The 27884-nt window shown below is 64.0% G+C and overlaps 1 protein-coding gene across 1 annotated transcript; it reads right to left on the bottom strand.

The window, feature by feature from the left end:
* Window positions 1-18: 18 nt before the first annotated feature.
* STRC (stereocilin) lies at window positions 19-27884 on the bottom strand. Its single transcript, XM_073304663.1, has 29 exons — window positions 26937-27884; window positions 26813-26840; window positions 26684-26708; window positions 25393-25744; window positions 24857-25288; window positions 23086-23148; window positions 22723-22813; window positions 22374-22587; window positions 21784-21970; window positions 20113-20228; window positions 19695-19827; window positions 18973-19155; window positions 16766-16804; window positions 16267-16434; window positions 15870-16013; window positions 15697-15755; window positions 15466-15589; window positions 15207-15298; window positions 13586-13721; window positions 13304-13503; window positions 13131-13221; window positions 12086-12254; window positions 11545-11714; window positions 9712-9867; window positions 9362-9504; window positions 8909-9045; window positions 1905-2002; window positions 911-1048; window positions 19-128 (listed from the first exon to the last, which is right to left on the bottom strand). Exons 1-29 carry the CDS (start codon window positions 27882-27884, stop codon window positions 72-74), a joined length of 4893 nt encoding a protein of 1630 aa, XP_073160764.1. The 3' UTR covers window positions 19-71.

The following is a 27884-nucleotide window of genomic DNA, read 5'->3' as shown; positions in this document are numbered from 1 at the left end:
GGCAGCAGGCTGAAGGGTTTATTATAAACACAGGGCCCAGCCGCCCTGCGGCTCTCACCCAACGCTGTACATCAGACAGAGCAGTGCCAGGGCGCTGGGGCCAGGATGGGGCCGGCCGTGATTCCTGCCTGCAGGAGGAAAAGGGACGTCAGCAGCTGCCTCCTCCCAGAGCCCCGGGCGTTATGTCGACACCGGCCCTAATGCCGCTGCACGCGTCCTTAGTCTGTGGTCATGGAAATGCCCTGCCAGCCCATGGGCACGCCCAGCCCCCCGGACACACGCAGACATGACCGCGTGCCAGCCCATGGGCACGCCCAGCCCCCCGGACACACGCAGACATGACCGCGTGCCAGCCCATGGGCACGCCCAGCCCCCCGGACACACGCAGACATGACCGCGTGCCAGCCCATGGGCACGCCCAGCCCCCCAGACACACGCAGGCATGACCGCGTGCCAGCCCATGGGCACGCCCAGCCCCCCGGACACACGCAGACATGACCGCGTGCCAGCCCATGGGCACGCCCAGCCCCCCGGGCACACGCAGGCATGACCGCGTGCCAGCCCATGGGCACGCCCAGCCCCCCGGGATGCCAGGCTCTGTGGGTTGGGCCTGGGGGCTCAAGGGCTGACTCTTCAGCAGGGATGAGAGGCTGGGCCCAATCCTGTGGCAAGGGGTGAATCCCAGGGCAATACCCCAGCCCTGCCTGCTAGTCTATACCCCTGAGACCGGCCCGTGTGTCCAGCCCCAGAAGGGAGGTGGACGCCCCGGCCTGTCACGGGGCGGCTGCGAAGAGCTCGCCAGAGGGAGGGGGCAGAGGCATGTGGGCTCGGCTGGGAACATGCAGGAGAAACTGTTGGGGGCAGGGGGTGGGAATGGGGGGGCGGGGGGGGCGAGGAGCTGAACTCTCACCCCTGCCATCCTGGGCGACCTCCCCCTCGTACTGGGCACTGGCCACTGCTCGGCGCTGAGCCGCGCGTGCTGCTGGGGGGTCACGGCTGAGGCCTGGGCGCTGGTGAAGCCCAGCAGCTGGGCTGGGCTGAAAACCACCTGTGAAGGAGCCGCAGCGTCACAGCACGGAACAGCTGGGCCAGTACCTGGGTCAGCAGAATGACCCCGGGGCTAAGCCCCTGTCCCCCGGGCTCTGCCCACGGGGGGTCCCAAGCCCCTGTCCCCCGGGCTCTGCCCACGGGGGGTCCCAGGCCCCTGTCCCTCCAAGCTCTGCCCACGGGGGGGGGGGGAGGTCCCAGCCCCCTGCCCCCTCGAGCTCTGCCCACCGGTGGGGGGAGGTCCCAGCCCCCTGCCCCCCTGAGCTCTGCCCACGTGGGGGAGAGGTCCCATCCCCCTGCCCCCTCGAGCTCTGCCCACCGGGGGGGGGAGGTCCCAGCCCCCTGCCCCCCTGAGCTCTGCCCACGTGGGGGAGAGGTCCCATCCCCCTGCCCCCTCGAGCTCTGCCCACCGGGGGGGGGAGGTCCCAGCCCCCTGCCCCCCTGAGCTCTGCCCATGTGGGGGGGAGGTCCCAGCCCCCTGTCCCCCTGTGCTCTGCTCACGGGGTGGGTGGGTCCCAGCCCCCTGCCCCCCCGAGCTTTGCCCACGGGGGGGGGGTCCCACCCCCCTGCCCCTTGAACTTTGCCTGGGGTGGGACCCAGCCCCTCGAGCTCTGCCCACAGTGGGAATCCCAGCTCCTTCCCCCCCTGAGCTCTGCCCACTGGGGGGAGGATCCCAGTCCCTTGTCCCCCGCAAGCCCTGCCCATGGCAGAGGTCCCAAACCCCACCTCCTTAGACTTGACCCCTTTGTTCCCAGTCAGAATTCAGCTTTGTGGTTCGTTATGCTGGAGCTAGGCCCCAGCCACACGGCAGTGCAGGAAGAAGAGGTTTTCTTGGCACAAACAGGGGTGCAACTCACGGTGAATTTGGGTGCGGGGATCACCGCGATGGCCAGCGGGGTCAGCGCCTGGATTTGCTCAGGGGCGAGTGAGGACAGGGCGATGTCCTGGAGCCCAGCTGGAGAGGGACATGGAGCAGGGCTGGTCACCACCCCAGGCTCTCCCCGGCCCCATAGCCCAGCCCCAAAGGGAACCATGCACCGGAGACCAGCGCGGGCGGGACCGAGCTAGGTGGACCCCGTGGTCTGGTCCAGTGCGGTGGTGGTGATCAGGGATGCACAGAGATTTTGGGGGGCCCAGAACAAAATCTGAAACTGAGCTTCTCCCCCACCCAAACCTACCACCCCTGAGGAGAGCCCCTGGAGAGTGTGTTGGGAGGTGGGTCTGAAAGGGGGCCTGGCCTGCACTCACCGGCCGAGGCGGCTCCTGTTCTGTGGGGCTGGGCCCAGCACCCCCCCTGCAGGTGTTGCGACCAGGGGCAAAGGTTCGCAGCACTACTCATGATTGGCCTGGCCATCCGTCCATCATGACGAGAGAGGGGCTACTGGGCAAACCTCAATGGTGCTGCATCCCCGTGCACCAGGTCGTAACTGTGACGAAGTGGGACTGTTCTTAATGTTTCCTCTGAATAGTGTGGGGGTGCCTCAGTTTCCCCTAGGCAGTTCTTAAGTATCTAGGTGGTGGGGTAAGGGTGTATGATCATTGCAGAGCCCTAGAGGGCCGGTGTGTGCAGGAGTCTGGACACAGAGAATGGCCGACACCCTGTTTCCTGGCAACTGATGGCCTGGGCCCTTCCCCCCTGCGAGGTGAGAGCTAAAGGGTTGGAGAACAAAGGAATCAGGTGACCACCTGGCCCGGGAAAGGAACAAAGCCCAGAGGAGGAGGGGCTGGAGGGAGTTTCAGTTTGGGGCTGGCTGGGACATGGAGTGAAGTGCAGACGTGGTTGTCTGGCTCACTGCCCCCCAAAATGGACCCAGCTGAGGGGTCCCGTTCTCTGCACCTGCAAGCTCTGTTTTAGACCATGTTCCTGTCGTCTAATAAACCTTCTGTTTTACTGGCTGGCTGAGAGTCACGTCTGACTGCGGAGTTGGGGTGCAGGACCCTCTGGCTTCCCCAGGAGCCCCACCTGAGTGGACTCGCTGGGGGGAAGTGCACGGAGGGGCAGAGGATGCTGAATGCTCCGAGGTCAGACCCAGGAAGGGGGAAGCCGGGGGAGCTGTGTGTCCTGAAGACAGGCTGCTCACAGAAAGGCGACTACCCCAGAGTCCTGACTGGCTTCATGGGGAGCAGTTCCAGAGCATCGCCCAGGGACTCCGTGACAGTAACATCACCAGGTTTGGGGGCCCTGTCAAACATGGGCCGTGGGTCAGAATGATGCAGGGGGCCAGGGCGTTCCAGGCTAGATGGGCCGTGGGTCAGAGCTGATGCAGGGGGCCAGGGCATTCCAGGCTAGATAGACCGTGGGTCAGAGCTGATGCAGGGGGCCAGGGCATTCCAGGCTAGATGGGCCGTGGGTCAGAATGATGCAGGGGGCCAGGGCATTCCAGGCTAGATGGGCCGTGGGTCAGAGCTGATGCAGGGGGCCAGGGCATTCCAGGCTAGATGGGCCGTGGGTCAGAGCTGATGCAGGGGGCCAGGGCGTTCCAGGCTAGATGGGCCGTGGGTCAGAGCTGATGCAGGGGGCCAGGGCGTTCCAGGCTAGATGGGCCGTGGGTCAGAGCTGATGCAGGGGGCCAGGGCGTTCCAGGCTAGATGGGCCGTGGGTCAGAGTTGATGCAGGGGGCCAGGGCATTCCAGGCTAGATGGGCCGTGGGTCAGAGCTGATGCAGGGGGCCAGGGCGTTCCAGGCTAGATGGGCCGTGGGTCAGAGCTGATACAAGGGGCCAGGGCGTTCCAGGCTAGATGGGCCGTGGGTCAGAGCTGATGCAGGGGGCCAGGGCATTCCAGGCTAGATGGGCCGTGGGTCAGAGCTGATGCAGGGGGCCAGGGCGTTCCAGGCTAGATGGGCCGTGGGTCAGAGCTGATACAAGGGGCCAGGGCATTCCAGGCTAGATGGGTCGTGGGTCAGAGCTGATGCAGGGGGCCAGGGCGTTCCAGGCTAGATAGACCGTGGGTCAGAGCTGATGCAGGGGGCCAGGGCATTCCAGGCTAGATGGGCCGTGGGTCAGAATGATGCAGGGGGCCAGGGCATTCCAGGCTAGATAGGCCATGGGTCAGAGCTGATGCAGGGGGCCAGGGCGTTCCAGGCTAGATGGGCCGTGGGTCAGAGCTGATGCAGGGGGCCAGGGCGTTCCAGGCTAGATGGGCCGTGGGTCAGAGCTGATGCAGGGGGCCAGGGCGTTCCAGGCTAGATGGGCCGTGGGTCAGAGTTGATGCAGGGGGCCAGGGCATTCCAGGCTAGATGGGCCGTGGGTCAGAGCTGATGCAGGGGGCCAGGGCGTTCCAGGCTAGATGGGCCGTGGGTCAGAGCTGATACAAGGGGCCAGGGCGTTCCAGGCTAGATGGGCCGTGGGTCAGAGCTGATGCAGGGGGCCAGGGCATTCCAGGCTAGATGGGCCGTGGGTCAGAGCTGATGCAGGGGGCCAGGGCGTTCCAGGCTAGATGGGCCGTGGGTCAGAGCTGATACAAGGGGCCAGGGCATTCCAGGCTAGATGGGTCGTGGGTCAGAGCTGATGCAAGGGGCCAGGGCATTCCAGGCTAGATAGACCGTGGGTCAGAGCTGATGCAGGGGGCCAGGGCATTCCAGGCTAGATGGGCCGTGGGTCAGAATGATGCAGGGGGCCAGGGCATTCCAGGCTAGATAGGCCATGGGTCAGAGCTGATGCAGGGGGCCAGGGCGTTCCAGGCTAGATGGGCCGTGGGTCAGAGCTGATGCAGGGGGCCAGGGCGTTCCAGGCTAGATGGGCCGTGGGTCAGAGCTGATGCAGGGGGCCAGGGCGTTCCAGGCTAGATGGGCCGTGGGTCAGAGCTGATGCAGGGGGCCAGGGCATTCCAGGCTAGATGGGCCGTGGGTCAGAATGATGCAGGGGGCCAGGGCATTCCAGGCTAGATAGGCCATGGGTCAGAGCTGATGCAGGGGGCCAGGGCATTCCAGGCTAGATGGGCCGTGGGTCAGAGCTGATGCAGGGGGCCAGGGCGTTCCAGGCTAGATGGGCCGTGGGTCAGAGCTGATGCAGGGGGCCAGGGCGTTCCAAGCTAGATGGGCCGTGGGTCAGTGCTGATGCAGGGGGCCAGGGCATTCCAGGCTAGATGGGCCGTGGGTCAGAGCTGATGCAGGGGGCCAGGGCGTTCCAGGCTAGATGGGCCGTGGGTCAGAGCTGATACAAGGGGCCAGGGCGTTCCAGGCTAGATGGGCCGTGGGTCAGAGCTGATGCAGGGGGCCAGGGCATTCCAGGCTAGATGGGCCGTGGGTCAGAGCTGATGCAGGGGGCCAGGGCGTTCCAGGCTAGATGGGCCGTGGGTCAGAGCTGATGCAAGGGGCCAGGGCATTCCAGGCTAGATGGGTCGTGGGTCAGAGCTGATGCAGGGGGCCAGGGCGTTCCAGGCTAGATAGACCGTGGGTCAGAGCTGATGCAGGGGGCCAGGGCATTCCAGGCTAGATGGGCCGTGGGTCAGAATGATGCAGGGGGCCAGGGCATTCCAGGCTAGATAGGCCATGGGTCAGAGCTGATGCAGGGGGCCAGGGCGTTCCAGGCTAGATGGGCCGTGGGTCAGAGCTGATGCAGGGGGCCAGGGCGTTCCAGGCTAGATGGGCCGTGGGTCAGAGCTGATGCAGGGGGCCAGGGCGTTCCAGGCTAGATGGGCCGTGGGTCAGAGTTGATGCAGGGGGCCAGGGCGTTCCAGGCTAGATGGGCCGTGGGTCAGAGCTGATACAAGGGGCCAGGGCGTTCCAGGCTAGATGGGCCGTGGGTCAGTGCTGATGCAGGGGGCCAGGGCATTCCAGGCTAGATGGGCCGTGGGTCAGAGCTGATGCAGGGGGCCAGGGCATTCCAGGCTAGATGGGCCGTGGGTCAGAGCTGATGCAGGGGGCCAGGGCGTTCCAGGCTAGATGGACCGTGGGTCAGAGCTGATGCAAGGGGCCAGGGCATTCCAGGCTAGATGGGTCGTGGGTCAGAGCTGATGCAGGGGGCCAGGGCGTTCCAGGCTAGATAGACCGTGGGTCAGAGCTGATGCAGGGGGCCAGGGCATTCCAGGCTAGATGGGCCGTGGGTCAGAATGATGCAGGGGGCCAGGGCATTCCAGGCTAGATAGGCCATGGGTCAGAGCTGATGCAGGGGGCCAGGGTGTTCCAGGCTAGATGGGCCGTGGGTCAGAGCTGATGCAGGGGGCCAGGGCGTTCCAGGCTAGATGGGCCGTGGGTCAGAGTTGATGCAGGGGGCCAGGGCGTTCCAGGCTAGATGGGCCGTGGGTCAGAGCTGATGCAGGGGGCCAGAGCGTTCCAGGCTAGATGGGCCGTGGGTCAGAGCTGATACAAGGGGCCAGGGCGTTCCAGGCTAGATGGGCCGTGGGTCAGAGCTGATGCAGGGGGCCAGGGCATTCCAGGCTAGATGGGCCGTGGGTCAGAGCTGATGCAGGGGGCCAGGGCGTTCCAGGCTAGATGGGCCGTGGGTCAGAGCTGATACAAGGGGCCAGGGCGTTCCAGGCTAGATGGGCCGTGGGTCAGAGCTGATGCAGGGGGCCAGGGCGTTCCAGGCTAGATGGGCCGTGGGTCAGAGTTGATGCAGGGGGCCAGGGCATTCCAGGCTAGATGGGCCGTGGGTCAGAGCTGATGCAGGGGGCCAGGGCGTTCCAGGCTAGATGGGCCGTGGGTCAGAGCTGATACAAGGGGCCAGGGCGTTCCAGGCTAGATGGGCCGTGGGTCAGAGCTGATGCAGGGGGCCAGGGCGTTCCAGGCTAGATGGGCCGTGGGTCAGAGCTGATGCAGGGGGCCAGGGCATTCCAGGCTAGATGGGCCGTGGGTCAGAGCTGATGCAGGGGGCCAGGGCATTCCAGGCTAGATAGAGCGTGGGTCAGAGCTGATGCAGGGGGCCAGGGCATTCCAGGCTAGATGGGCCGTGGGTCAGAGCTGATGCAGGGGGCCAGGGCGTTCCAGGCTAGATAGGCCATGGGTCAGAGCTGATGCAGGGGGCCAGGGCGTTCCAGGCTAGATGGGCCGTGGGTCAGAGCTGATGCAGGGGGCCAGGGCGTTCCAGGCTAGATGGGCCGTGGGTCAGAGTTGATGCAGGGGGCCAGGGCATTCCAGGCTAGATGGGCCGTGGGTCAGAGCTGATGCAGGGGGCCAGGGCGTTCCAGGCTAGATGGGCCGTGGGTCAGAGCTGATACAAGGGGCCAGGGCGTTCCAGGCTAGATGGGCCGTGGGTCAGAGCTGATGCAGGGGGCCAGGGCATTCCAGGCTAGATGGGCCGTGGGTCAGAGCTGATGCAGGGGGCCAGGGCGTTCCAGGCTAGATGGGCCGTGGGTCAGAGCTGATACAAGGGGCCAGGGCGTTCCAGGCTAGATGGGCCGTGGGTCAGAGCTGATGCAGGGGGCCAGGGCATTCCAGGCTAGATGGGCCGTGGGTCAGAGCTGATGCAAGGGGCCAGGGCATTCCAGGCTAGATGGGTCGTGGGTCAGAGCTGATGCAGGGGGCCAGGGCGTTCCAGGCTAGATAGACCGTGGGTCAGAGCTGATGCAGGGGGCCAGGGCATTCCAGGCTAGATGGGCCGTGGGTCAGAATGATGCAAGGGGCCAGGGCATTCCAGGCTAGATAGGCCATGGGTCAGAGCTGATGCAGGGGGCCAGGGCATTCCAGGCTAGATGGGCCGTGGGTCAGAGCTGATGCAGGGGGCCAGGGCGTTCCAGGCTAGATGGGCCGTGGGTCAGAGCTGATGCAGGGGGCCAGGGCGTTCCAGGCTAGATGGGCCGTGGGTCAGAGCTGATGCAGGGGGCCAGGGCATTCCAGGCTAGATGGGCCGTGGGTCAGAATGATGCAGGGGGCCAGGGCATTCCAGGCTAGATAGGCCATGGGTCAGAGCTGATGCAGGGGGCCAGGGCATTCCAGGCTAGATGGGCCGTGGGTCAGAGCTGATGCAGGGGGCCAGGGCGTTCCAGGCTAGATGGGCCGTGGGTCAGAGCTGATGCAGGGGGCCAGGGCATTCCAGGCTAGATGGGCCGTGGGTCAGAGTTGATGCAGGGGGCCAGGGCATTCCAGGCTAGATGGGCCGTGGGTCAGAGCTGATGCAGGGGGCCAGGGCGTTCCAGGCTAGATGGGCCGTGGGTCAGAGCTGATACAAGGGGCCAGGGCGTTCCAGGCTAGATGGGCCGTGGGTCAGAGCTGATGCAGGGGGCCAGGGCATTCCAGGCTAGATGGGCCGTGGGTCAGAGCTGATGCAGGGGGCCAGGGCGTTCCAGGCTAGATGGGCCGTGGGTCAGAGCTGATACAAGGGGCCAGGGCGTTCCAGGCTAGATGGGCCGTGGGTCAGAGCTGATGCAGGGGGCCAGGGCGTTCCAGGCTAGATGGGCCGTGGGTCAGAGCTGATGCAAGGGGCCAGGGCATTCCAGGCTAGATGGGTCGTGGGTCAGAGCTGATGCAGGGGGCCAGGGCGTTCCAGGCTAGATAGACCGTGGGTCAGAGCTGATGCAGGGGGCCAGGGCATTCCAGGCTAGATGGGCCGTGGGTCAGAATGATGCAGGGGGCCAGGGCATTCCAGGCTAGATAGGCCATGGGTCAGAGCTGATGCAGGGGGCCAGGGCGGTCCAGGCTAGATGGGCCGTGGGTCAGAGCTGATGCAGGGGGCCAGGGCGTTCCAGGCTAGATGGGCCGTGGGTCAGAGCTGATGCAAGGGGCCAGGGCGTTCCAGGCTAGATGGGCTGTGGGTCTGATCTGTCTTACACACAGGGGATGCTAGGAGTTGCAGGGCACTGGCCAGGCAGTTCAGAGCAGAAGGCCCATTCCCACACTTCCCCACTTCACAGTCCTCGGCTGCTCTGCCTCCCACCACCTTTCCCAGAGCCCTACTGCCCCGCCCCACCCAGCCCCCCTCACCTGCCAGTGTTCCGATCTCAGTGAAGATTTCGGGGCCCCAGCTGCTAACGGGGCCAAATGCCGAGCGGGACGTCAGCAGCTCAGCCAGCGTCTCCAGCTGCCTCTCCGAGCAACCAAGCCGCAGGGAGCTGGGCAGCCTGGCTGTGGGAGAAGGGAGCAGAACCCATGTGAGACCCATCCCCCTGAGTCACTGCCTCCGCCCCCAACACCGATGGCCAGCTGAGACAGGGCTGGCACCCAGGAACCTCCCCACAAGTGCCCCCAGGGCTGACACTGCTCCCCTGGACCAGCACACACGTCTCACACCCCACTACTGACAACTCCCAATTACCTCTCGCTCTCTGGCTGCTGGACTCAGAGCAGCATTAACACCTATAAACCGGGACTCTCTGAACTTCAGCCCCCAAAGGGCCCCCCCAGTCCCTCCCCGTGGCTGCTCCCCCAGTCCCAGACCTGAACTCCCGGCTGTTCAGCATCCGCATCTCGTCGGCACGGAGACCACACAGGAGGTGCCCGAGGGCAGCCAGCTCTGGGAGTGCCAGGCCCTGCACACTCACCCCACTCTGGCGCAGAAAGCTGGAGACCGTGGCTTGCATCTGGGGGGGAAGAGCGGCCCCTGTCAGCATAGCCCAGGGCAGCCCCCTCAGCCCCAGCCAGACCCACACTCAGCGGGCAGCAGGGCTGGGCCCCAGCCCCGATCCCCATGAGCCAGGGGCTGGGCTGGGAAGCGGGGCCAGGGGCTTTTGGGGCACAGGAGGGCTGGGCTCCTTGCCATGGCCCAGGGGCACTGAATGAGGCCTTACCTGTCTTGCTGTCCAGCCTTCCAGGACCCCCAGGACAGAGAGGGCCCCCCAGTTGGAGACCTCCAGCTCCTGCAGCTCCTGGTCTCTCAGCTGGGTGGCCAGTAGGCCCAGCTGCAGGACATGAACTGGCTGCATGGGCTGGGCGGTTCCAAACAGCTGCAGGGAACGAAGGACAGGACAGCATGTTGCAAGCATGGTGCCCCCCCAGCACAGCTCCCCTTCCCCCCAATGGGCACGGCTCCTCCCAGCACGGCTTCCCCTCCCCGCAATGGATGCAGCTCCCCCCTCCCCCCAATGGGCACGGCTCCCCCCTCCCCCCAATGGACACAGCTCCCCCCTCCCCACGATGGGCATGGCTCCCCCCAGCACAGCTCCCCAGGCTCTCCTATGCCCCAGCTCTTAAACAGCCCCTTGGAGGAGCCCTTCAGTGTCCCAGACCCTGAGGGTCCCACCCGACCTTCAGGGCAGGGCACGTGGCCCCCCCACCTCCGAGCCTCTGGGCCGCAGCCCTGCAGCGTCTTCCCCAGGAGCTCTGCCCTGCCAGTCCAGCTGGGCCGAGCTGCAGTCTCTGGGCGAGCGATGCCCAGCAGCACGCACCTGCAGCGCCGGCAGGCAGCCTTGTCCAGCCAGAGCCAGTGTATTAGTCCTTGCGCACGGCCTGGGAAGGCCTTCGGGCAGCACAGAGCCGCCCGGGTTCAGCCATTATCCAGCCTGGCCAAGCCAGGCTCCCCAAGCCAGGCTGCTGAAGGAACCATCTTGGTTCCCCTCCCTCCTGGCCCCGTTGTGTCGGTCCCAGGGGACTGGTCTCCCCAGAGGCCAGTTCTGATCCCAGCCCAGTAGGATTCTGTCCATGGCCAGATTCCTACAGAGCTCACATTGTTAGCTGTGAAATAACCCTTGGGCTTCCCATTGTCCCTCCAGATCCTGCAGTGATGTGGGTCCGTAACGGCCCATTCCTAGAGAGCTGGGGCCAGCCTGTCGGGGCCCTGCACAGGAACGTCCCCCCAGTACTAAAACAGACACGTCCTTCTAATACATAGAATCATAGAATATCAGGTTGGAAGGGACCCCAGAAGGTCATCTAGTCCAACCCCCTGCTCAAAGCAGGACCAATTCCCAGTTAAATCATCCCAGCCAGGGCTTTGTCAAGCCTGACCTTAAAAACCTCTAAGGAAGGAGATTCTACCACCTCCCTAGGTAACGCATTCCAGTGTTTCACCACCCTCTTAGTGAAAAAGTTTTTCCTAATATCCAATCTAAACCAATCTAAACCTCTAAACAAAGTGAATGGGGGTCCCCTTGAGCTGCTCAGAGGCCTAAGAAATTGCTTAGTGGGCTTAGGCCCAGCGCTGGCTCTGCACTTATCTCACCCCAGACAGTCAGACTGACCCAGACAGCTCATGCCCTGCTTCAAGAGCAGCTTTTAACCGTTCGCTCTGCATCTAGCAATGCAAAGCACAGAGGGAAACTGAGGCACATACAGGCATCATAAAAATATTACCAAAATTCTCACATTTGACACAGCCTAGCAAGCACACCTCTCCCCCCCGCCTCCCCCGCAGCAAGCCCAGCTTCCCCCCACTGCTGGCTGCCCAACTGAGTGAGCCTGGATCTCCCCTCCCCCACTTGATGAGTACAGCTCCCCCCACCCTCTTCCCTGCCTCAGTGAGCGTAGAACCCGCCCATCTCCCATTCCATGCCCCACTCACACCCTTCAGTGGTACCAGTGCTGGCTGGGACCTAACCACGGCGCTCTGCCTGCCCCAGGCCCCAGGGGTTTCAGCCAGGGCTCTGGCCACACCAGTGCCCCCAGCACACCGGCTTGTCTCTCACCTGCTTGGCTTTGCCCAGAGCGGCGCGGAGCTGCTCGGGGGAGAGTGCGGGGTCCTGACTGATGAGACCCAGGCAGCCCTCGAAGTGGGACAGAGCCATGCTGGCGATCTGTGCCGTGCTCCAGGCCGCAGGGTAGGTGGCACGCATGTCAGCACAGCTGGGAACAGGGTCTGCCAAGAACGAAGCGTGAGCGCTCTCCGGCCAGGGTGGTGTCACCGAGCTCTGCCCTGCCCACCCCATTCCCCACAGACGCTGCGGGGCAAGGGAGCTGGTGTGTCTGGCATTGGTGGAGCCTCCCCCTGCGGGGACACATGGAGGTGGTACTGTGCTGGAGGGGGGGCCTGTCCCGGGTTGGGAGGACACACGGAGATGGCGCCGTGGCAGTTAGGGGTCCTGCCCCAAAGGGGAAGGACACATGGAGATGGCACCCCCTGGGGTGGGCTGCCCGGGGGAGCAGGAAAGGTGATGGTACTGTGCTGGGGGAGGGGATGGGGCAGAGCACGGGCAGTGCCAGTGGGGCTGTGTGACCCCGCAGTCTCACCTTGTCCCCCCACCGGGCTGCTCCTCACCAGCCAGGCCACCAGCGCCTCCTTCCGGCTCCTCACCCTTCCCTGGGCACCAGGGGCTTGGCACAGCCGGCCTGGCTCGCTCTGCTCCCACTCCCGCTGGCTCTGCAGCAGCTGCTCCAGGGTGTCTCTGCTCCGCACCTCCTGGGGGACACAAGAGTGAGCAGGGCTGAGCATGGAGCTTGCTGCAGCACCCACCTGAACGGGGCATGACATGAGAGGCCCAGGACAGAGGAGAGGGGTGGGCCCCAGCACGAGACGCGTGGGGGGTGGAGGGCAGGGACCAGCCTGGCCAGTGTGGGACACGCAAAGGGATGGGGTGCAGCTGGTGTGGCGTCAGTGGAGGGACAGGGCGATGGGGCGACAGGGTGAAGCACAGGCAAGGTGACGAGACCCAGGACGGGCGGAGGGATGAAGCGCGGGAGGATGAGGCAGAGGGACGGGCAGGGCGATGGGCAGGGGGATGGGGGGAGGGGATGGGGCGATGCGGGGAGGGGGCAGGCAGAGGGACAAGGCGGAGGGATGGGGCAGAGCGATGGGGTGCAGGGACAGACGGGGCGATGGGACGGGCGGAGGGACGAAGTGCGGGAGGAACGGAGGGATGGGCAGAGGGATGGGGTGGAGGGACAGATGGGGCGACGGGATGGGCGGAGAGACTGACCGGGGTGTGGGAGGAACAGGGGGATGGGCAGAGGGACTGGCAGGGAGACGAAGGGAGGGGACGGGCGGAGAGACAGACCGGGGAGAGGGACAAAGTGCGGGAGGAACGGAGGGATGGGCAGAGGGATGGGGTGGAGGGACAGATGGGCCGACGGGATGGGCTGGGCGGAGAGACTGACCGGGGAGAGGGATGAAGTGCGGGAGAGGGATGAAGTGCGGGAGGAACGGAGGGATGGGCAGAGGGACAGGCAGGGAGACGGAGGGAGGGGACGGGCGGAGAGACAGACTGGGGAAAGGGACGAAGTGCGGGAGGAACGGAGGGATGGGCAGAGGAACAGGGCCCGGGGGCCCCGGTCTCACCCTTGGGATGAGCCGGATGCTCTCCACCGGTAGCAGGAACACCAGACGTCCCAGCTGCTGCATGTCCAGGAGGCTCCAGCGCTGCGGCGGGCTGCGTGGGAAGAGCAGGGTGAGGCAGGAAGAGGCAGCGAGTGGCACCGGGGCCGGCTCTGCAGGGCTGGGGCCCGCCTTACCCTAGCACCCGCTCCGTCAGCACCAGCCTCCCCAGCTCCTCAGCAAACCCCTCTGCCAGGCAGGCCGCTTGCAGCTCCTCCAGGCGCAGCAGCAGGCTCTCGGGCTGGATGTGGGCAGCAGCCTCTGCGCCTAGGAACCCCAGCAGCGGGCCTAGAAGGTCCAGAACTTCGCCTGGGATCTCGGTCTCGGTCGGCGCTTGCTGGCAGGAGAGGGAGCAGAGCGGGTCAGGCCCTGCCCTGCCCTCCCTGCAGCTGCCTGCCAGGAACCCCTCCCTTCCTTACCAGGAGGCACAGGGCCCTGTGGGCCAGGGCAGCCCGGCGGTGGGGCGGCAGCACCAGCAGGCTCTGCGGGCGACTGCTCACATAGTCCAGGATCAGCCTGACCGAGTTGTTGGGCAGTTTGTCCACAAGCTTCACCCTGAAAGAGCCAGAGACACCTCACTGCAGCCGGCAGGGCCTGGGTGGGGGGAAGCAAGGCTCAGCGGGGGGCAGGGCCCATGACGGGCCGGGGCAGAGCCAGGCGATGGAAAAGGCCAAGGATACAGCAGGGCAGGGCATGAGGCAGGGCAGGACTCCGGTTGGGATGGGGTGGGGCAGAGCCAGGCAAGGGGTGGAGGGTAGCGGCTGGGACAGAGAAGTGCAGGGTCGGGTGGGGCAGGGCCCAAGGCAGGGCCCAGCAGGCACTCAGGAAACGCACCCACAGGTCTGGGGCACCAAGTCAAGGGTCCTGTGGGGACTGCTCCCCACAGGCTCTGGGGCTATGCTGGCTGGGCCGGCGGCTGGGGGAAGCCGGCTCCCGGCTGTGCCTGGCCTTTGCCCTCGGCACCAGAAAGGCGAGGTGTATGGCACCCAGGGCCGGTGAGCTGTCTCCTCCCTCTGGAGACAGGAGTCTCCAGCTTCGTGCCGTCTAACCTCAGGGGTCTCTGGAGAGCAGCTTTCCTGAACTCCTTCTGGCCAGTCACCGCCAGCAACGCCCTCCTGGGCTTGCCCCCTGGGCTCGCTGGGCTTCTCACGAGGGGCTGGGGTGGGGGGGACGTGTCTGGTGTGGGGGCTCCTCCTGCTGCTTCAGGAGCCACTCCAGACCTTCCCACCTCAGGGCGTCCCCCTTGCTGACTGTAGCCTCCCCCTTTTAAAGCCCTCTGCCCTACCATGCCCGACTAGCAGGGCCAAGGGGTGGGGCTACCTTAGCACAGAGCCTCAATGGGGGTCTCAGTGGGGTCTGTCACACTCCCTTTCTCGGCTCCCACCAGGCAGCTGCGAAGGGACCCAGCCGCTAGGTCCCTGGGCAGTTCAAGCCTCCCAGAATCCAGCCCCCAGGGTGTGGGGTGCTCAGGCAGAGCTGGGACTCGCAATCCTGGCTCTGATGGCTCAGACTCAGTGGCCCTGGGGGCGAGCTCCCCACCTGCCTCCCGGGAATTGAGTGCCAAGAGCAGAGACGTGTTGGGCTCTGTGTCCATGTGTGTCTGTGCTCTGACTGCCGGGAGCTCCCTCATCCTCAGCAGGCCACCCTCTGGGGTGACCTCCAGCAGGGGGGTCTGCACAGTCAGAATCCGTGGGAATCTGGCACCTGGCCAGACTGCGGGTCTGAACCCTAGAGTCTGCCTAGGGACTCCAAGCTTGGGGCAGGGGTGGACCCTGCAGGTTTGGACTTCCCGCACAGCAGTGTGGTGGTAGCCAGCAGGGGGCACCCAATCAGATCTGTGACCCCAAGCAGGGGTCCCAGTGCAGGGGGTATCCATGCATGGCTGGCGGGGGCACTGGTGAGAGCAGGGAGGGGTATGCAGATCAGGTGTGTGTGTGGGGGGGTACCCAGGTGGGAGAGGAGGGGGGACCGGCTCAGCACCCAGTGCTCTTCGTGCAACTGTTAATGCCCCATGACAGGTGAATCAGCAGGACAACCTACGGTAAATCCATGAGGAACTTTGGTCCCAGCCACACCAGCTCCTCGCCAGAGAGTCCTGGCCGCCTGCAGATTTCCTCCCAGACACACCGCCTCTGAGGACACAAAGTGAGGCTAGGCAAAGGAGACACACAGCCTCGCCTGGACCCGGCCAGGGCAGGGGTCCACAATGCATGTCTCAGAGCGGGGCTGGGGGTGCCATCACAGTGCAGAGGGCACCGGACGTCCAGGCCAGGGTCACAGTGAGCAACTCATTTCTTACCAGGCTCCCAGGCAGGCTGCTGGGACACGCATAGAGAAGCCGGAGAACCCCCAGGAAATCCGCCCTCCGACTGAATTGCTGCAGGCCGGCACAGCCCATGCCAACCGCCAGAGTCCCCAGCGCCCTGCCAAGGGGACAGTGTCAGACAGCACCTCGTCCACCACCCCACTCGAGCAGAGCCAGCTCTGGAGGGGCCAGACGCTTGGGCTAGGCCCTGCCATGATGCCTCACCGAATCGTATCCTGGCTCACATTGGTGCCCGCTTCAACCTTCCTCCAGAGGAACTGGGTCTGCGGAGAAGCAGGGAGGGGAGGGGTCAGCCAGGCACAGCAGCCCAGAGCCCTCAGCCCGGCTCTGCCCTGGGAGCTTGGCTCCTCCCTCCAAACCTGGTGACAGCATGTTACCTGCTGCTGGGACCAGGGCAGCTCCCGGAACCGGCTGCTCTGCCCCAGCAGAGTCGCTGCATCCAGGCGCAGGAGTTTGAGGGGCACCAAGGGCAGGAGGCAGTCTGGCCAGATGCTCCGGGCCGGCTGCTCACGGCTGAGCCTCTGCAGGGGAGACAGAGCCTGTGACCCAGGAGAACACGGCACCATGGGCGGGCAGAGTGAGAGCCAGGTCCTGCTGCATAGGGAGCTGGGCTCGGCACAGCTATCCGTGCAGGCCCCTCAATATCCCCCCCAGGTCCTGCCCACTCTGCACCTCCAGTGCCCCGACCTCTGCCCCCCAGCCCAACATCCCCAGACCCTCTCCTCTCCGCCCAACAGCCCTCAGCGTCCCCTCCAGCCCCCAGCCCCCTGGTACCTGCAGAGCCTGCAGCAGGGCTGCCTTCTGGGGGGCCGAGAGCAGAGGCAGAGCAGTGGCCAGGCATTCACACGCCTGGGCCAGGGTGTGAGTGGGAATGGCTTGGAGGGACTCGGGCCCAAGGCCTGGCAGCAGGGGGCACAGCCTGCTCACCACACCCTCTGTCACCTGCCAGGCAAACAACAGAGGAAGAGATTTGGAGGAGGGAAGTGCGAGGCTGGGGGGCGTCCATCCTAGAGCCAGGAGGGGGGGCAAGGGGGCTATGCCCAGAGCAGGGAGGGCTGGGGGGGGCGTAAGGTGCTGTGCCCACAGCAGGGAGGGCTGGGGGCCAGTGGGGGACCCAGGGGTGGAAGGCCACTACCAAAGCAGAGGGAAATTTTAACAGGGCATGAGAGAGGGGGGCACCACATCTCAGGCTACGGACACTGGGCCTGCTCCCACCCTGCAGAGCACTTCAGGGGAGTCGGGGCAGCTGCTCTGGGGAGAGCCCCACACTCACATTCTCGGTCCGGACAGCCTGCATGAGCAGCACAGACGCCTGGAAGAAAAGATGAGACTGTGAAGAGCTGGAAGCCGGAACCCTAGCCTGGGGCTGCGGGCCAGGCCAGGGGCAGCTTGCAGGGCAGGGAGCCCTGCACAGTCCTGTGGCATCAGGGTCTGTGTGACAAAGTGGGACTGTTCTTAATGTTTCCTCTGAATATTGTGGGGGTGCCTCAGTTTCCCCTAGGCAGTTCTTAAGTATCTAGGGGGTGGGGTAAGGGTGTATGATCATTGCAGAGCCCTAGAGGGCAGGTGTGTGCAGGGGTCTGGACACAGAGAATGGCCGACACCCTGTTTCCTGGCAACTGATGGCCTGGCCCTTCCCCCCTGCAAAGGGGCCAACTGAAGGTGTTAAAAAACAAAAAAATCAGGTGGCCTCCAGGCCGGGGGAGAAAGACAGAGGGCTGGGAGGGGGCGGCGGGAGAGAGTTTCGGTTTGTGGCTGGCTGGGACATGAAGGGAGGCCCAGACCCAGGCTTTGGCCTCCCTGCCCCCTAGAATGGACCCAGCTGAGACGTCCTGTTCTCTGCACCTACAAGCTCTGTGTTAGACCATGTTCCTGTCGTCTAATAAACCTTCTGTTTTACTGGCTGGCTGAGAGCCCCATCTGACTGCAGAGTTGGGGGGCAGGACCCTCTGGCTTCCCCAAGACGCCACCTGGGTGGACTTGCTGGGGGAAGCGCAAGGAGGGGCAGAGGATGCTGAATGCTCCGAGGTCAGACCCAGGAAGGTGGAAGCTGTGTGAGCTGTGTGTCCTGCAGACAGTCTGCTCCCAGAGAGGAGACTTCCCCAGAGTCCTGACTGGCTTCGTAGGGAGCAGGTCCAGAGCATCGCCTGGTAACTCTGTGACAGTCTGTATGTGGCTGCCTAGGCTGCAGCATTGGGCGGCTTGGCAGGGTCACTGGTATGTGTGATAGAGTGGGAATTTTCTGTAATACTGTCTTAAATCCAATGTGTGCCTCAGTTTCCCCTGTATTTTGCATGGCTACGGGGCGGGGGAGAAACTGTCTGCTCTCAGGGCCCCACCTCATCTCCATGGAAACCCAATCGCCAGGTCACTGACATGGACCCCAAGGGAGCTGAAGTTCCCCGCAAAGTGCCAGCTCGAGCCCAAAGGCTGGGGAAGGTGCAAGGACAGGAGCCGGCTGCTGGAGGGAGTCGGGGCTCTCACCGGGGACCTGACGAAGGAGCTCAAACCGAGCTCTTGTCTCCGCTTCCAACACTCCAGCAGCCCAGCTGTGCCCCTGCAGCGCTTCAGTGCAGACACTGCCGACCTGGTGCGGGGGTCTCCCGAGGGTAGGAACCCATCTACCCAGGAGGCACTGTCTACACCAGGACCCAGGTTGGCTTAACTCAGGGGGTGGACTTTTCACACCCTTGGCTGATGCAGTTAAACCAACTTGATTTTCTAGCACAGAGCAGGCCTGAGAGAGACAGACGGAGCCTGAACTGGGCTTCACGGCAGCGGGGCTGGTGAAGTGCTCTGGGCTGGCCAGCATGGACCATTTCTCTGTGCTGCCCGAAGGCCTCCCTAGGCTGTGGCCAGGTGACTATAACCCGACTGTTTTCACAGCGTGCGCGTCCCTGCAGCCACTGGGCGAGGTGCTTAGTCCCTGCAGAGTGGGTGAGTCTCTGCCAGGCTGTTGCAGTTGGACTCGCTGGGCAGAGCTCACCCTGTGAAGCAGGAGGGCTGGAGCCCCAGAGGTTCAGTCTCCGGAGGCAGGGAGGCTGCACGGCCAACCCTGAAGGATGAGTGACCCCCTTTGGGGGACTGTTCCAAAACTGGGGGTGTAGCACTGATCCTGTGGCTCCGCCCGAGCACTCAGCTCCCTGATCTTTGCCAGAGTTGGGGGTGATGTCCAGCTGCCCGTGGGCAGGCTGGCCTGTACAGCGCAATGTGTGCCCTGCACACAGTGAGCTCCTGGGATGCCCTGGCACATGGAGCACCTTGGCAAGCCCATGAAGGCTCCAGGTGGCTGGGCTAGGCTGGGCTGGTCACCCTCCTTCCCCACACAGGGCCTCCAGCAGCCAGCAGTGTGTCCCAGACGTGCCTGCCGCAGAACACGTCCCTGCTGCATGGTGTGACCTGGTGCCCAGGTGCGGCTCCAGGTATGAGAGACAGCAGGGGCACTGGGGCTCAGGGAGGGTGAGCAGGCTGGGTACTCACCTGGGCAGGTGTCAGGTGTGCAGCCTGCAGTTCTGGAAGGAGAGCCCTGACCTGTGCGGCTGACAGGCGCTGCAGGAACCTCACCCCCAGCTCTGGAACAACGCCTCGCCAGGCGCGCAGCTCCCGCGGCCGGACACCAGCCAGGCTGGCAGAGCGCAACAAATCCGCCAACGCGTAAGCAACCTGCAAGCAGGAGGGGAGAGCATGCTGGAAGGGGGTGTAGGGCTTGGGAGGCTATTTGGGGGGAATAGGAATTCCAAGTGATCTTTTCCCTGATTCTTTGTCTAAATCACTTGGGGGCGGCAGTGTACCCTCCAAGGGCAAAGGGTTTGTGCCTTGGGGAAGTTTTTAACCCCTGCAACAGAGCCAGCTCAGCCAGCACCTTGCCCGTCAGCCATGTTCCCCTGCAGCTCAGAGCAAGAGCCAACCAACACGGGCCCTGGCCACTCAGCTGTCACCCCAGCAGCCCCCCGAGCCAAGCCCTTCACGCTACGGCCCCTGGGCTCCAGGCATGATGGTATGCAGAGCCCAGCCCTGGCCCTGATGACTCCTCTGCCTCGCCACTTGGCACTGGCTCTGCCCCGAGGCTGGCTTCCAAGGGGCTTTTGCTCCCTCCCAGAGGGAGGCCAGGCCTGGGCCTACATCCTGCTGGCCCCACGGCTCGGGGCAGGACAGTCCTGTTCCTGCACACACACAGGAGCCCCCACAGCAGCTCCGCTCACCCGTCCATGCTGGCGCAGCACCCCACTGGCAGCGCATGCTAGCAAGCTCCGCTCCACCGGCCCCAAGGGGTCATGCAGTGGGGCCAGGGCCTGCAACTCTTCAGGGCTCAGATAGCAAGCAAGGACCCCCAACCTGGAGAGTGAAGAGAAGTCCCTTAACTGGGGGCAGGAGCCTGGGCCCCACAGAGTGAGCCTGCCCCAAGGAATGGCATCACCCTGACCCCCCACGGGCCCTGCAGGGACGACCTGACTCCCCACTATGGGCCCTGCAGCGACAACACGACTCCCACAACCTCCCCACAATGACACAAACCCCACGAGATGACACGACCCCTACATGGCAACACAAGCCCCAGGACCCCCCTCAGGCCTTGCAGCAATGACACGACTTCCCCACCCCCCCGCGGGCTCCCCTCACCTGTGCACCTGCTCCTCACCAGCCCCATGGCTCATGTTTATCAAGCTGTGAGCCACATGTCGCCCCTGGGCCAGCCCCAGCCGGACATCCTGCCAACCGTCTGCCAGCCCCTGGATCTGTGCAGCAGAGACAGGCCTAGTGCACTCGAGGGGCATCACCACCAAATCCTTTGCAACACTCAGCTGCCAGGGGCATGGGGGGATCCCAGCCCTTGGGGGTGCAGGGCCTGGAGGTGAGGATCCTGGGAAGTGGGGGATCCCAGCCTTTGGGGTGCACAGTGTGACGTTATGAGTGTAATATAATACCTCATTGAAGGGTGACAGAGCCACTCTCCTTACATTAGTGATCACTTTAGATAAGCTATTACCAACAGGAGAGTCGGTTTGTTTGGGAGGGGGAGAAAACCTGGATTTGTGCTGGAAATGGCCCACCTTGATTATCATACGCATTGTAAGGAGAGTGATCACTTTACATAAGCTATTACCAGCAGGAGAGTGGGGTGGGGGGAGAGAAAACCTTTTGTAGTGATAAACACCCATTTTTTCATGATTTGTGTGTATAAAAACAAACATCTTCTGTATTTTCCACAGTATGCATCCGATGAAGTGAGCTGTAGCTCATGAAAGCTTATGCTCAAGTAAATTGGTTAGTCTCTAAGATGCCACAAGTCCTCCTTTTCTTTTTGTCTGTATATTGATCTTTTAACCAACACTCTCTCTCTTTTCTTTTTTAATAAATGTTAGTTTAGTTAATAAGAATTGACTATAAGCATGTATTTGGGGTAAGATCTGAGTTATCATTTGACCTGGGTCTGGGGCTTGGTCCCTTTGGGGTCAGGAGAACCTTTTCTTTTATATGATGAAATAAGATTTTCAGAATTTATCATCCTATGTTTGACGTGTGTGTCTGGCTGGAGGCCTGCAGCTAGCTACTTTAAGGGAACTGCGTTGTGTGGACGTCTGAGAACCCAGGGAGGTGCTATAGAAGCTGTTTTGGGCTGGCTGTGTAAATCTAAGTATTGGACTATCCACAACCGTCTGGGGTTTGTCTGCCCCGTTCTGTTTGCAGTTCACCCAGATTGAGTGACCTCAGCGGGCTCCCACGGGCAGCACCGTCACACAGGGCATGGGGGGATCCCAGTCCTGGGGTGCAGGGCCTGGAGGGGATCCCAGCTCATGGGGGTGCAGAGCCTGGAGGGGTCCCTGCCCTTGGGGGTGCAGGGCCTGGAGGGGTCCCAGCCCTTGGGGTGCAGGGCCTGGAGGGGTCCCAGCTCATGGGGGTGCAGAGCCTGGAGGGGTCCCTGCCCTTGGGGGTGCAGGGCCTGAAGGGGTCCCAGCTCATGGGGGTGCAGAGCCTGGAGGGGTCCCTGCCCTTGGGGGTGCAGGGCCTGGAGGGGTCCCAGCCCTTGGGGGTGCAGGGCCTGGAGGGGTCCCTGCCCTTGGGGGTGCAGGGCCTGGAGGGGAGGCTCCTGAGGCCTGGGGATGCGGGAACACTGGGACTGAGCCTGGGAGGCAGGGAGTGACACAGAAATGGCCCCGTGCGACAGAGCCAGTGGCCCCAGGACAGAACGGACATGGGATCAGCCCCCACCAGCGGTGACTTTGTCAGGGGCTAGAGCTCCGACACGGCCGAGCCGCCGGGCCCGCTGGCTGGACGGTGCTGCATCCCCACCTGCTGAGGAGTGAGCTGCACAAAGCGACGAAGTGGCAGGCGAGGCAGCAGGGGCAGGATGGCGCGGAGGAAGCCCGGGCGCCATGTGGGCACGTCCCCGGGGAGCTGAACCTGCAGCAGCAGCTTGGCAAAGGCACTTTTCTGCACCAGCTTCATGTGGGTGCTGTGAGTCCCCAGAGCCGCTAAGCTGGAGGGGCGGCACGTTAGAGCTAGAGTTAGAGCTGGCAAGGCCTAGAGAGAACCCCACTGAACTCAGCCCGCCCAGTGCCAAGCTGGCTTGGCTCCCCTTCCCCAGCACCCCCAGGAGGCACCCCAGCACCCGCTCCTCAGCCCTAGCACTGGACATGTGGGAGCTGGGGGTCAGAGCAGGGGCTGGGTGACCAGGTGCTGGGGGCCGATCTGGTGCGTGTGTGAGGGACCGGGGCACACTGCAGGGCGAGTGGGTTATGGGGCACGCGGGGCACTGGGGCTCAGCGTGGGAATGGCATTACCAGGTGTCAGGGGCTCAGAGTTGGGGGGCAGTTTGGGGTGAGATGGGTCCAGGGCTGAGGCAGGGGGTGTTGGGGGGAACGTTCCAGGGCCTCCCTCACACGCTCTCGTTGGCCAGCAGGGCAGGAGGGACCCTCATGATGTCGGGCGCGGCCACGAACGGTATGAGCTGCGGCAGGTCAGCGAAGAGCTGCGGGGCGAGCTGGGGGGCCGGCCCATCAGCGCGGGGCGAGAGACTGCAGCACTGCTCATCCGACATGGGAACCTGCGGGAGCAGCCGGTTAGGGCTCCCCACACTCTGGCAGGACCCCAGCCCTTGCGGGCCAGATGCCCCCACGCCCACACGAGGAGACCCCCCTAAGGTGGGCCAGTGCCCACCATGCACCCTCGCCTCCAAGGCACCAGTGACCTTCCCCTCCCCCCTCCCTCCCCCAGGTGCATGCTGCCCACCTGCAGCCGGGGCCAGGAAACGCCGCACTGCCTCGCTCTCCGCCGACAGCAGCAGCTGCTGGAAATTTTCCTGCGGCATCTGCAGGTATTCCTGTGGGGAAGGACAGAGCGTCACAGCCGGGCCCACGGAGCTGCGTGGCCAGGGCGGGGCCCAGCAGGCCGAGTAGGCTGGAGTCCCCATCCAACACAAGAGCTAGTGCCAGGGCAAGGTGCATGGGCTGCAGGAAAGTGGCAAGTGTCTTACTGGAGTACAGGGCACCCGCCTCACCCGGGGGCACCTATGGAATCTGGGGCCGCGGGGAGGGGCTCTTGCCAGGGAGGGAGTGGAAACAGCTCCCAGACCCTGCTGAGCGGGGTCAGTACCTGCACAAGGACTTCCAGCACCGGGGAACCCTCTTCTCTTTGGATCAGATCCCAGAGCACAGGCTGCAGGAGAGAACAGGAGAGCTCTCAGCAAGGGACCCTCCGCTGGCCCTTCCCCCAGGCACCCCTCGATCCCCAGCATGCCTACAGCTACCCTCCGATCCCCTGGGAAGGGGAATAAACTGCATTTGCCACTAGGGCGCTGGTGCCAGAGACAGAGAGGCCAGAGGTGGGACTTCTCCAGAGGTCTGGGCTCTTTCCCTCTGTCACTCTCCTGGCCCCAGGACAGTCCTGGATTCCAGCAGACCAACAGGGGCTCTTATTCCAGAGATGGGTTAATCTGGGCCCCTGGCTGTGCAGGCCTGACCCTTTCCCACAGCGCAGGAGTCACTGGGCTGTCTGGTGCAAATGGGGCAGGGGAACGCCAGGGCAGCTGGGACTATGCTCCCTGCAGTGGGCCACCGTGAAACCAAAAGGAAACTGCGTTAACCAAAGGCCTCCGGGCCCAGCGCTGCCCAACGGTGCCAAGCCTGATGGGACCCAGAATCTCAGGGGGAGGTTTGGGGGGACTACGCAATTGCTCAGCTGGCTGTTAAATTACCCATTAAGCCAGTTCCAGGGCTGGCCCCCCACGGTTGCTGCTGGGGAGCATCACAAATAGGGCAGCTCGCAGCCAAGGGTTTGCTGTCGGCCCTCGCCCCAGGCTCTCTGAGGGGGTCTGCTGGAGCTCGGCACATGGCTACAGGCAGAAGGGCCACTCCACCCCCACAGGGCATGGAACCTAGTCGAAGGGCTCCCCAGCAATGAACCCTAGGAAGCAGCACGAGTCGCTGCAGCTCGCGGGCCCTGCCAGAGAGCGCCGCTGCTCGCCCGGCGTTGCTGGCTCCCGTTCTGGAAAGATGTGCTGGGTGGCCGGCAGTTCTCTTGGGGCTTCAAGGGGGTTCTGGGTTCAGCAGCATTCACAGACCTCAGTTTGCAGCTGCTCAAAGCGCTTGGTCTCCTGCTCTCCCGGCAGGTTTGCCTTCCATGCCAGACAGCTCTGCCCTCGGCATGCCTGATGCACACACACCAGCCTGCCCTGCACATGGCATCTGCCTTGGGTGGTTCCACCACAACCACTCCTGCACTTTGGCAGGGGTTAGACTAGATGGCCCTTGTGGGCCCTGTGGGTCTATGATTTGTTTAGTCCAGGCACATGAGAGGGGAGTATGGGTGAGGGAGGGGGCAGTGGGCCAGGACTTCGGAGACTGCAGATCTGTTCCCGCCACTGCTGGGCTGCAAGCCCTCGTGCACCTGGTGTCAGGCTCCGTGAGAAGCTCAGCTTTCATTGTGAACCAAGCACGTGGCTGCAGAGGGAGCCTTGAAAACAAGCCCCAGAACAGCCCTGAAAGCCGGCGGCCAAGCAGCAGACACAGAATTCATTCTCTTGTCAGATCTCATGGTGTTTAGGGCCTGACTCAGGGATTCTGGCCTCCCCGGGCTGGGACATAGTGTCCTTGCAGCATCCAGTGCTGGGGGGCCTGCTCTCCACGGGAGGCTTATGGTCGTCATACAGAGCTGATGACAAGAGCAGTTCGGGATCTGTCTGACCCCAGGGCACATGCACAAAGTGGCTGTGTTGGGGCTTGCAGCCCTGAGTGATCCCACACCTCGGGGTGCACCAAGGTTTGGAGCTCAGCCCCAGCATGGCTCATGCAGCGGGCCCTGGGGCTGAGGCGGGCAGGGAGCAGGAGCGTCCCACCAGTGAGGGGCAGGGAGTGGCCCCACTCACACTCAAGCAGCTCAGCAGCTCTCCCTTGAAGGAGGCGTCATGCTCCTGCCTCAAGTACTGGCCCACAGCCCGCAGGATGCTCAGGGAGGAGTTCACCTCCAGCGAGGCCCAGAAGGAGCCGTTGTCCAGGAGGCTGGAGAGCAGGATGGCCTCACTCAGCTGGTCCCTGGCTGCCTGCCCCACCTCGTCCAGCTCGGAGAAGGGCAGGGTGAAGTCCAGCAGCCGCAGGAGATAGTTCATGCTGAGGATCCAGCGGGGAGGCTCCTCCTCGCAGTGCGTGAGCTGGGACACCAGCCCCAGCAGGTAGGACGCAGGGTCCCGGCACAGCTGAGATGCGTCCACGTGGGAGGAAATAGGCAGGATATCCAGGAGGCGCTGCAGGAAGCACTGCCCATTCTGCAGGGAGTCCAGGCAGTGATCCATGAGCCAGGGCTGGGAAGACACCAAAGACTAGGACTGGGCAGCTGCAGCAGGGAGGCATTGCTACAGACCGTGATGTTGAACTGGCCAGGGAAGTACTCCCTGCACGTCCTCACCCACATGGAGTCCCCGCTGGTGGAGGAGGAATACCAGGCGGAGCTGGAGCATGCGGCCCCCAGGCCTGAGGGCGGCTGGCTGGAGCTGTCTGAGCCATTGAATAGGCTGCAGTAAAGATAGGCAGTGAAGTTGGAGATGCCAGGCAGGCCTGGGATAGTGTCATTGCAGGCAGACTCCATAACCTCGGCTGAGGGCCAGGGCTCACCCCAAGCGTCTCCAGATGCCCTCTTTGTGACTTGCGGGGGCTTGCGGGCAGGCTGCATGCAGCTCAGGATTGGTGGAGGAGATGGGAAGGTCCTAGACCTGAACCCCAGGTTCCGGGCGTTCCAGCTGATGTTGTGCCTGATGCCCCTGTTAGCAGCGGACAGAGGAGCTGGTCACGCACCTCGCTAAGCCTCCATCACCCTCTCCCTGGAGCCCATCTGCATGGGCTGGGGAAATCCCGCATGCTCGCTCTCTTCCCAAACCCTCTGGCCTTGCAATCCACACTCCACAGGCCAGGGCCCAGGGACACACTCTGCCGTCTCAGTCCTCCCACCACACCCCCCATGCCTGGGCCCTGCCTCACCGCATACCCCTCAGCCACCGCCTAGCCACGCAGCTCCTCGCCCCCAGCAGGTTCTCCTCCTCCTCTGTGCAGCACTCAGCATTCGCCTGGGACCTGGGCCCCTCTCACAGGGAGTCCCACAACTTCCCCGCCTGACCCCAGTCCCCCATGGGCCAGGAGAGCCCCTCCTCTCCCAGGCAACACAGCCTGCCCCACAGCAAGGCCATGGGGGGCATCAGCACCTGTGCGGGAACCAGCTCCATTCACAGCCTGTTTGTTAGGGGGTGTGACAGCCACGGCTGCCATGTGATATCCCAGCCCCCCAGCTCGCACAGCTTCCCCTTGCCTTTGCAGCCCCTGTCCATGAGGAAGGAAAGGGATGTCTCTTCCTGTCCTCCCTCAAGAGGCCAGGGACGCAGCCACAGAGCTCATGGGCCCTAGGTGGCCCCAGCAGCTAGCACTGTGTCTGCCATGCTCCCCCTCTGCCCCGGCCCAGCCAGGCCCCGCTCCGAGAGCTCCTCCAGTGACTCTCCCCAGGCAGATGAGCAGTCGGCTCTGGACCTAGGGCGGGCCAGAGGAAGGTTACGGCCGAGGCTTCTTTGCTGAAATCCCAGGAGCCCCTGAGCCCAGGACTGGGGTGACCCTGCGTGGAGCCTGGCACGAGCAGGGGTTTTCCATCTAGCAGTGCTGGGAGCCCGTGGGTCTGACGGCCGGCCACACGCCGGCCCGCATCCATGACTCACCACAGCAGGAGCTGCTGCAGGGTCCCTGAGAAAAGAGAAGGGAAGAAATGAGTGAGCGTCTGGAGCCAGGCTGTGCGGCCCGTGCCTGGTGCCTCAGTGCCCCATGAGTCCTGGGAAGGAATGACTCACCTACGGTGCACTTCCCCCCTCGATCCGACTGAGGGACGCCGAGGGCCACCGAGACCTCATCCACTAGCAAACTCGTCACACGTGAGACCTTCCTCCTGAAGCTGGTGTAGAGCGATCAGCCCACCCTCCGCAGGAGACGCTGCTTGGCCTCCTCCAGGGCCCCCCACAGGGTGTCCGCGGAGCCCTCCCCGGAGTCCGGGAGCTTGGTCCGGGAGATCTGCAGGAGGCTGCTGGCACTGGGGCTCAGGGAGGGCAGCACGCGGAAGGGTTTCCAGTGGTCAGGAGCCAGGACTGGGCCTCCAGGCTGCAGATGGACCCTTGGCATCCGGCGGGTGCCCTCAAACAGCTTCAGCAGCTGCGACATCCAGTCTGCGCTGGAGCTGCAGTTCCCATGGCCTGTCAGGGTGCAGTAGGTGCCCTGCAAGTCAGGGCTGCCCTGGCCCAGCACCCCAGTGGGCAGCGCCAGGGCCAGGGCCTCCCCCAGGCTGCTGAGCCGCGCCCAGTTCTGCTGCAGGAAGAGCAGCAGGGTCTGGTCTCTGCGGAAGAGGCTGAGCAGGCTGTGGATGAGGCTCTGGAGCATGTCCCAGTCACGGCTGCCCCTCAGCGAGACCAGGACGTCCCTCAGCTGCAGACTGGGGGTCGGGGAGGGCTGAGATAGGAAGTGCTGCGGCAGGCTCCCCCAGGACTTGCCCCCCAGCTCTTCCAGCTCCTGCTTCTCCAGGTGCATGGAGATGTTGTAGAGAAAGCCAGAAATCCAGCTCCTGCTGCCGCGGCTCTGCCACAGGGCCCGGAGTGGGGAACTCCCGGCCGTAGGCAGGATTCCCAGGGACTCCAGCCCCACCAGCAAGCTCCTCACCAGAGACTGCACGTCCTCCTGCTGCCTCAGGCCTGCTGGAAGGCTGGACAGGACAGAGCCACCAGACCGCCGCCCGCCCTCCAACATCAGGAAGGAGATGAGGTCCTGGACTGGGACCCCGTGCCCTTCTGGGGATACTCCTGCAGGGGAAGCCAAGCTGGCTGAAATGGCCTGGAGCAGGGCCCCAGACTGAGAACAAGGGTCACCTGGCCTCAT

Source organism: Lepidochelys kempii, chromosome 10, assembly GCF_965140265.1.
Source record: "Lepidochelys kempii isolate rLepKem1 chromosome 10, rLepKem1.hap2, whole genome shotgun sequence".
NCBI lineage: Eukaryota > Metazoa > Chordata > Testudines > Cheloniidae > Lepidochelys > Lepidochelys kempii.
The sequence above is the reverse complement of the archived record's forward strand: the minus strand, read 5'-3'. Positions and strand labels throughout refer to the sequence as shown.

Bases quoted from the DNA above. Each gene is read 5' to 3' on its own strand.
- STRC (XM_073304663.1), bottom strand. From the start codon at position 27,884: ATGAGGCCAGGTGACCCTTGTTCTCAGTCTGGGGCCCTGCTCCAGGCC. The intron at 19,828-20,112 runs GTGAGGGGAGCC...TTCACTCTCCAG, and splicing joins GGTGAGGAGCAGGTGCACAG to GTTGGGGGTCCTTGCTTGCT. The intron at 12,255-13,130 runs GTGAGACCGGGG...TGTGTCCCCCAG, and splicing joins GCATCCGGCTCATCCCAAGG to GAGGTGCGGAGCAGAGACAC.